Genomic DNA, 9330 nt, shown 5'->3' with positions numbered 1-9330 from the left:
CTTCTACTTTTGTCTGGACCATTTTTCTCTATCTGACTTAGATTACGAGAAATTCAGGTGGGGAGATTAAAATGGCCCACCCTGTATATATATATACATACAGGGTGAGTCATTTTAATCGAACCAGTGACTATACGATGCAAAAATCCCTTTCGTTTATGCCTGGTAAGCAGCATTTCACATGTGCAAAATCGGCGTTCAACGTTTCTCGGCTTCAGTTCATATGGAACCCAATTTCTTTGCTTTTGAATCATTCCCAACGATTTTAAACGATGTGAAATTGCTTGTTGAGTCACTCCTAATGTAAGTACAAGTTCTTCTTGCGTTTGGCACGAATATTCCTCCAATAATACTTCCAATTCCGCGCCTTCGTACACTTTCGGCCTTCCGCTACGTTCTTTGTCTTCGACGTCAAACTCACCGTTCTTAAACTTTTGAAACCACTCACGACAACTTCTCTCACTTAAAGCAGCCTCACCATATGCTTTTACAAGCAATCGATGTGCCTAAGCTGCAAATTTCTTCAAATTAAAGAAGTAAATCAAAAGTTCCCGCTTTGACGCTTATTCGGCTCAAAACTCGACATTTTCGAACGAAAAAAATTATGTGATGCTGATACAAAATCGCTAATATTTCAAGGTTATGGTGTTGCCAGATGTCCAACCTTACGATGTGACGTTTTACATCTGACAATTTCAACCATAACTTACTGGTGGGGCCATCTTTTGTCAAACAACGGAGACTTATTTGTACTCCCAATAGATAGGCGAATCAACGCATGTATTTGCTAGGTATGTTATAATGAACTGTGAATACTGTAAGTATACATTTTATAAGCATAAGTTGTAAGAACATCGTTGGAGTCATTGGAATCACCGCGTGCCGCTCGATCGTTAGGTTAAGCAACGCAGTCAGGATGGATGGGTAGGTGGGTGGCCGCTTAGGATTCGAAATTATCGAGGGAGTATTTGCCCAAAATTTTAGAGTATTTGACAACCTTCGATTTCTAGCAGTTATAAGAGATGAGAACATTAGGAATTAGTTTTTTTATGAAACAATAAAAATAAATAAGTCCCCTTTTTCACTATAAAAACGTTTATTTCAATGTTTGAAATGTTTTTTTAACGTTATAAAAACATTTTTTTAACATTTGAAGAAAATAATTTTGAAACATTTTTATAAACGTTTATAAAAAACGTTAAAATAATGGGATAAATCCTTTTTTTCATTACAAAACGTTTATTTTAATGTTTAAAATAACATTTTTTTAACATTTGAAAAAAATAATTTTTAAACGTTTTTATATTGTTAAAAAACATTATTTTTAACATTAAAATAAACGTCTCTTTTATTAAAAAAAAAAAAAGAGGACTTGTCGCATTATTTTTAACATTTTTATTTTTTAAAAACATTATTTTTAACATTAAAATAAACGTTTTTTTTAATAAAAAAAAAAGAGGACTTGTCCCATTATTTTTAACGTTTTTAAAAACGTTTTTAAAAATATTTTCCAAATAATTTTAAAATATTTTTTTAACATTTCTTTTAATATTTTTTTCTTGATTGGGATGCTTCAGAAGCTAAACTATCTTAGCTCAAAGTCTGAAATCGTGAATTTAGGCGTAAAAAACGTCTCTTCACCACAGATATGTCCGTTGACTATGTTCTTCGTTAAATGGCGGAATGACAAGAGTGTTACGATTACCGATTTACCAACTTGTAACTGTCATCACGGCGGAGTTGATTAACAGTTCGCGCGTACGAGAATAGCGTTATAACGAGGTTATATTTTCAATGTATAATAGTTTTAAAAGTTGCGAAGTGTGTTCACCGTGATAATTTTAAAGAAAAGCTATAGAATTAACAAGGATAATATCAGATAAGTATCGGCAAATGTATAAAAATATATAACGGTGTAATACTTGAATACTTTGTGTCGTTTTTACTTTTTGTAACTAAATTAAATAATAAGGAGATAAAAGAGGAAATAAAAGAAAATGAGAAAAAAGAAAGAGAGAAAGGAGACAATGTGCGAGAAGAAATGAAGAGGAGACAGAAAAAATAAAGATAAATAATAAGACGGTAAAAAAACCATAAAAGAGCGAGATGAAAAGACAAGAGGAATATATCAGTGAATAAGAGACTGAATAAATAAAAGCATAGATAATAAATAAATTAATAAATAAATAAATTTTTTTGTCTGCCGCAATAATAAGTATTGCTTCATATAATATAGGATAATTTATAAGGATACAGAACTAGAATATTCTTCATGTTGTTTGTACTTTTATTATTTTTAAACAGGGCAAGAAGAAAGAAAGAAAGAAAATATAGAAAGTCAGAAAAAAAGAGAAAATATAAGGAGAGAATATAGTACGCATACAGATAAGTAATAGAAAATAGAAACGAAGCAAGAAGATAGAAAATAAAGAGATGCAAAATTGTAAAATAGGAAAGGTTAATTTTTAAAAATAATTCATTATTATTACTCGTTATTCATCAAAAAAGTAAATTGCTACCATCATATTTCATTATTAGACAGGAAGAGACAGTCCCAGGTGCTCACCGGCCATGGCTGCTTCGGTGAGTACCTGCATAGGGTCATCCGGAAGGAGTGCACCAGCCGCTGCCACCACTGCGGTGCGGCTGAGGACACGGCGCAGCACACGCTGGGCGAATGCCCGGCGTGAGAGGGACGGCGCCGTGTCTTCACAAGCGTGGTGGGAGCGGACCTCTCGCCCCCGGCCCTCATTAGGGCCATGTTAGGGGGACAATAGGCCTGGTCAGCTGTTACCTCCTTCTGCGAAAAAGTTATGTCGCGAAAGAAGGAACAGGAGAGGGCCCGACGGGGGGAAGTGGTTGTGGGGGGAGCGGCGAGTTCGCCGTACCCCCCGCCCTTGGCCCGCACACCAACAAGGTGTGCCGGCACTGGAAAGGAGGGCGCAAGCTGGCGTGGCGGGAAGGGTTGTAACCCCCCCTGGAGCTGCGCCCGTCGGGCCGCCTCCTCAGAGGAGGAGGCGGCGCGTAGAGAGACGCCAGAAGAGGGAGGCCGCCACTAGGGCACTAGAAGCCGCAGACGGCGGCTCCAGTCCCTCCGTCCGCGACAGGCGCCGCCAAGACTCGGTGGCGGCGCCTGGAGCGGCTGGCGGGAGAGAGGGGGTAGAGCGGCGGCGGTGCGCGCTCTTCCATCGGGGGGGGGGGCATTGCGGACGCACTCGTTACCGCCTCCCCCCGCTCCCGAGATAGGAAGGTCCTGACCGCGGGGGGGAAGGGGCCGCCGCAGGCCTGCTCCTGACCCCTGTAAGTCGGTCGGGACTCATGGTACAGGGGGCGGGTGACCGGATGGCGAACCGGGCCCGCCCTTTCCTAAGAGGAAACGGATCCCGCGCCGCGCGGCTATGCGACGGAAAAGGCCGAAGGGTGTACCCCCCCACCCCCCAGGACCTCTACGGGGCGGTTTGGGGGGTCGTTGGGGTCGCCGTTCCTGGCGGCACCTACCCTCCGGCCCGGGAAAGGATGGCGTGAGCCTCTGGCGGCTGAGGGCGCCCCGGAAGGATGCGAAAAGCTTCCCGGGCGTCCTCGTTACGGCCGCCGAAGAAGGGATCCGGCAGGGGTTTTAGTGGGTAGGCCTCCCCCGGCGGTTAGTTCCGGGGGGGAAGAGTCCCACACTACCTCCCGGAGGGTCGTCAACCCCCGGGAGGTGTGCGTAATGCATTTCCCCTGCCTTAACAAAAAAAAAAAAGAAAGGAAAAGACAGTGTTGTAAAGAGCGAAAGAGAGACTATATATGAGAAAAAGAAAAAGGAAGAAAAAAGGAGAGGAAGGAGGAGTGAGGAGGAAGGAAAGAAACGGAGAAAGAGAGCTAAATATTAAACTTTTAGAAGAAAAACAGTAAGATAAATAAATACGGTGAGAATAAAAATGTGAAAAAGAAGAAAGGAGATATATATTACAATTACCGATTTACCGACTCGTAATTTATTAAATTAAATAGGTGTATAGACGTCGGAGCATAAATAATAAAATAATAAATAAATATATACATATATATTTATAAAATAAATAATAAGAGAGAGAGGGAGAGACGGAGAGACAGACACATTTTTTGTAAAAATGAATTATTCTGAAATAAAATTTAAAGAACCTGCTTTGTATGTAGACCTAAATATTTACAACGTCCAAGTTCAACGTATAAAGTTATTAACAAAGAAATTTGTTCTCAGTGTTAATATTATTTTGTAAAAAAGATGCGATATAAAAACAAATTACTTTAAAAAAAAAGTAAAAAAGGAAACGCCTTAGCATTATTTGTCTTTACAAAAAAGAAATTGTTATAAATAAATTACAACAAAACCGCATCGGTCGTTCCTCCCTGATGAAGCGGGCTGAAATGTTCACGAAACGTCGGAATCAAAGATGAATCCACGCGGCTCAAGCCCGGAAACCAAATCTAATATGCATGGATATCGCGAAAGCCTAAAAAATTATTGTATTTCTATAATTATTTTATTTTTTATTTAATAATATATTACTAACATATTAATAATACATTTAATTTATAAATATATTGTATAGCCAAAACTACATATGTTTATAAAAGTAAAAACTGAAATGATTAATCATCCAAACTTGGCATAAACTTCTTGATATCATTACTTTTGTAGAGAGTATAAAATCTTGTATTTTTTCAATAGAGTATTCGCGAAAGTACAATTGATCTTAATAAGATTGTTTTAATATTTTTTTAAATATCTTTTAGCTGAGCTTTTGTTATAATTTATTTATAACGATTTTTGTTTTATAGATACAAAGGCGCGTGCACTTGACTTCCTTTTTTACTTTTTTTTTTTAATTCATGAATACAGAAAAATAGTATTGAGTGCGCAATATTTAGTAATGGTTAATACTAAATTGGTCACTTTTTTTGGGAATACTTCGTATTGATGCGTACTAAGTATATGGAATATTGTTAAAATAAAAGATCACGGCCGTGTTTTGAGTGCCTAGTTTTGAGTGCGCAACCGCAAAGACTAAGCGGCCGTGATAAAAAATCACGGCCGTGATTTGAGAGCCTAGTTTGTGCGCAACCGCAACCGCAAAGACCGAGCGGCCGTGATTATCTTTCGCGAAAGAACTAGTTAGAAGGGGACGGAATTCAGCGTTCCTCTATTACGGCTAAACCGATGTGGTCCTGAGTAGTCTTAATCGATTTCTTGGGTCAACATTCCTTAACCCTCCAACGTGGGCGTCAAAATTTGAAACTCCAATAGGCGCGTGGAGTGTAAATTACATCCTACATTATTTATAAATATTAAACTAATAAATATTTTTCATTTTCTATATAAATTTCTTATATCCATCGTTGCACGTTTCTTAAACTATATTAACAAGTTGATACTTTAATTTTAATGTTTTCTTAATAATAACCAATTTTATATTGAAATCCGGTTTTATATGGAGTCCAGAACACTCAATTTTTACAAACTGTTCAATAATTTGAAAAATCTTATAGTTTGTTATAAAAAATTTAATGTTGCATAGTGTACTTTGTAAGAGAAAAGTTCAAGGAAACTAAATTCGTGAATAGATTGCTCAAATTTGAATGTATTTGTTAATGTGAGTCATTAGAATATGGCATATTTAAAACGATGGCTAGAGCATTATTGAGAAGACAGCTTTAAATACCGTCTTGAGAAGACAGCTTTAAAATAAATTTTCAACACAACAATTTCTTTGTAATATTAGATTCGGTTTCCGGGTTTGAGCCGCGTGGATTCATCTTTGCTTGATTCCGACGTTTCGCGAACATTTCAGTCCGCTTTATCAGGGAGGAATGACCCGATGCCGAGTCGCTCCTGAGAGGTCTTCCTTATATATATAGTAGTTGGTATAGGGGGACATGGGAAAGGAGATAGGAAGGAGGGGGGGTAGCAGGAGGGATGGTGATAGGAAATTTGTCTGTCATGTTTTGGAAACCGGGAGGACGGATTGCCAGATTGGACTGATTTTTTGTCCATTATCCCTGTTGAGATTGTTGAGGTGCTTTTGAATTTCCAAGGATTCCCTGTATTTCCTAAAGAAGTAGTTGTTCGTTTTGGCCAATATTGTTATTTCGTTGAACAGGATTTTGTGTCCGCTTTCTAGATTGTGTTCCGCTAGTGCTGACTGTGTTATATTTTTCAGTTTGACTGCGCTTTCATATTGATTCATATATGTGCTCACCATCCTCACAGTTTCTTCTATATAGACTTTGCCATAGGAGTAGGAAACATTATATACTCCAGGAGTGTCTAGTAGAGGTCTTCTGTCTTTTGGGTTTGGGTACAGTAACATTGTTTCTCTCTGTAGTCACCGTGCGCTTAGCATCGCACCAGAGATGTCGCTTCCGAACGGCGTCTCTGAGCGTTATCTAGGGAGAGGAGAGTATCGTGAGAATGGAGCGTTAGGTAACTCAGTAGTTTAGAGCAGTTGCCCGGCAAGCGAAAGATCCGGCCGAGTCCCGGCCTAGCAAAACCGCATTCTCGATATTTTTCTCTCTCTGGAACAAAAAAGATACGCAGATCTCGAACGTCCCGCCGCCACCTAGTACCTCCTCCTTCTATCGTCCTTCTATGACTTAGATACAGTCCTATTTTCGTTGGTGATTTGTAGATGGTTCTAATATTGTATTTTTTCATGATTCTGCCAATTTTGTCCGTAATTCCCTGTATATATGGAAGGAAGATAGTGATGGAATTTCGTTCTTTTGTCTGTCCCTGGAGTTGTTTAGTCCGTGTGTTTTATGATGTCTTCTCTTTTGATGTTTATCTGTGTTGCTGGGTAGCCATTATTTTAAAAAGTGTTCCTGAGATTCTTGAGTTCGCTTTGGATGCTGTTCTTGTCGCAGATGGCTAATGCTCTGTGTATTAGCAAATCGAGGACCGATTGCTTTTGAGCTGAGTGATAGTCTAATTCGGCATGGAGATATCGGTTAGTGTGTGTAGATTTCCTGTAAACTTGGTGACCCAGGAAGCCATTTGTTCTTTTCGTGCCTAGGACATCCAGGAAAGGCAGTCTGTTGTTTTGTTCAACTTCCATTGTGAAAATAATGTTAAGATGTTGTGTCTTCAGCGCATGTAAGAATTTCTGGAGTTTTTCTTTTCCGTGTTGCCAGATGACGAAAGTGTCATCTACATATCGAAGCCATATTCGAGGTTTCAACTGGCACTTTTGGAAGACCTGAGATTTGAAATGTGCCATGAAGATGTTAGCTATGACTGGAGAGATTGGGGATCCTCTCAAAAAATCAAATCAAATACCTCCACGGAGAGAGTATTCTTGCTAAAGTCAACTCTTTTAAACTCAGGTCATCCCTACCAAAATTTTAACCCTAGCCTTTCTAAAAAGATGCAAGGACAACAATATCGTCCCAAAGTTCCTACAACTAAAAAACCATTTAGGTACGAAGAAAGCAAACAGTATTCTGCAGAAAACCGCAACCTGCAAAGGAACGCATCTCATACACTAAAATGAAGATAAAATTTCCCAAAAACTTTTCCAACTCCACTTTTCCTTAGCCTCAACCCTTCGACTAGACTTATGGCTCACACCGGACCACATAACGTACGAACAATCCCAAAACACTTACACGTACAGTCATCCCAACGACAGACAGAAAAATATCACAAACTAACACCACAAAAAAACAGTTACATCTCCTTCACCAAACACAGTAAAAAACCTAAAAAATCCAACAAAAAGCCTTTTCCTCAGAAACCATTTCCGCCCTTCCCAAAGCATCAACTTTGCAATAATTCCAACTAAAATACAAAAGGAAGAAATAATCAGTCAGATAGAATCCTCCCTGTTCCTATCCCCATAAGAACAATCTAACAATGTCCATAAGTTAACAGCCAACATACTACAGAAATCCAAATTACCAAAACAGAACCTCACCAGACCAGAACGGTACGCTTTAAGACAACTAAACCAGGATACGGACATCATCCTTCCAGCGGACAAAGGTAACACAACAATAATAATGAACAAAGAAGACTATGACAAGAAAATACAGAATTCATCACAGACGATATTTACCAGAAACTGAAGAAAGACCCCACCCAATCCTTAAAAACCCAAACAACGAACCTTATAAAAAATAGTACTCTCCCGACAAAACAAAAACCATCCTAACCCCAAAAAAACGCAACACCTCCAAGATTACACGGCCTTCTCAAGATCAACAAAACCAACATACCATTCAGACTTATAGTGAGCACCATAAACTCCCCAACATACAAACTAGCACGCTTTTTAATTAGTAAACTGGAACCTGTCAGTAAAAACATCCCCTACACGGTCAGACGGATTTCATACAGAAGATAAAAGGAATCCAACTTCAACCAAACGACATCCTGGACGTATCATCCTTATTCACGCAGGTCCCAATTCCAGACACCATCAAAATAATTGTAACGCTATTTCGCGTTCGGTGCGGGATAAGCTGCGAGTCGGTGTGGTCCGGATTCGAGCAGATGTCAATAATAGTGAAGACAGTGGGATGGATATTATAATGACATATATTGTCGATTAGATTGCTATGTACAATGAGTATTTATAGGTTGATTCGACGCCGTTGGTTTAGCGCGCGGGTCTTTGCGTTCGCGCGTGTTGATGTTCGCGGCGGCGGAGCTCGGGCTGCGGGGCCGCTGGCGGTCGCGGGACGCGGGCGGTCGTGTGACGCGTCGATCGTGTTGTGCTTGCGGCGTGATGTTGACGTTCGGATCTTTAATTTTGGTCGCACGAGGAAAACCGTTACTTGAGGAATAACACGGTCCTGCGTGCGCGATGCGTCGGATTTTTGCGGCGCGGTCGTGCGCTACGATGCGGTGCCGCGGGGATCGATTCCCCGGGATGGCGGCGCGGTTTTCGCGGAGGTTGACCTTACGAATCCAGTAAGGCGGCGGATCAGTAATCAAGGATGTAGACTTTACGAATCCAATAAGTCTACGCGGATGTCGACTTTACAAATCCAATAAGTCGGCGGAGCGGTATCGAGGAATGTCGACTTTACGAATCCAACAAGTCGACGGAACGGTAATCAAGGATGTAGACTTTACGAATCCAATAAGTCTACGCGGATGCCGACTTTACGAATCCAATATATCGGCGGAGCGGTATCAAGGAATGTCGATTTTACGAATCCAACAAGTCGACGGAACGGGAATCAAGAATGTAGACTTTACGAATCCAATAAGTCTACGCAGATGTCGACTTTAGGAATCTAATAAGTCGACGGAGCGGTATCGAGGAATGTCGACTTTACGAATCCAACAAGTCGACGGAACGGTAA

The 9330-nt window shown here is 40.1% G+C and overlaps 2 protein-coding genes across 3 annotated transcripts in view; both read right to left on the bottom strand.

The window, feature by feature from the left end:
• The window catches only part of LOC116852819, an 86568-nt gene that overhangs the window by 12174 nt on the left and 65064 nt on the right, over positions 1-9330 (bottom strand). The window lies entirely within an intron of this gene.
• LOC116852820 overlaps positions 4680-9330 on the bottom strand; it is a 5717-nt gene continuing 1066 nt past the window's right edge. The window contains exon 2 of the mRNA XM_032833515.1: positions 4680-6408. Within this exon, the coding sequence (XP_032689406.1) occupies positions 6271-6408 (138 nt within the window). The 3' untranslated portion in view covers positions 4680-6270. The remainder of the gene's footprint in view (positions 6409-9330) is intronic.

Source organism: Odontomachus brunneus, unplaced genomic scaffold (assembly GCF_010583005.1).
Source record: "Odontomachus brunneus isolate Ranch 3 - 2012 unplaced genomic scaffold, Obru_v1 Obru_scaffold_257, whole genome shotgun sequence".
Lineage (NCBI taxonomy): Eukaryota > Metazoa > Arthropoda > Insecta > Hymenoptera > Formicidae > Odontomachus > Odontomachus brunneus.
Note: the sequence above shows the minus strand (reverse complement) of the source record. Positions and strands in the feature narration are given on the sequence as shown.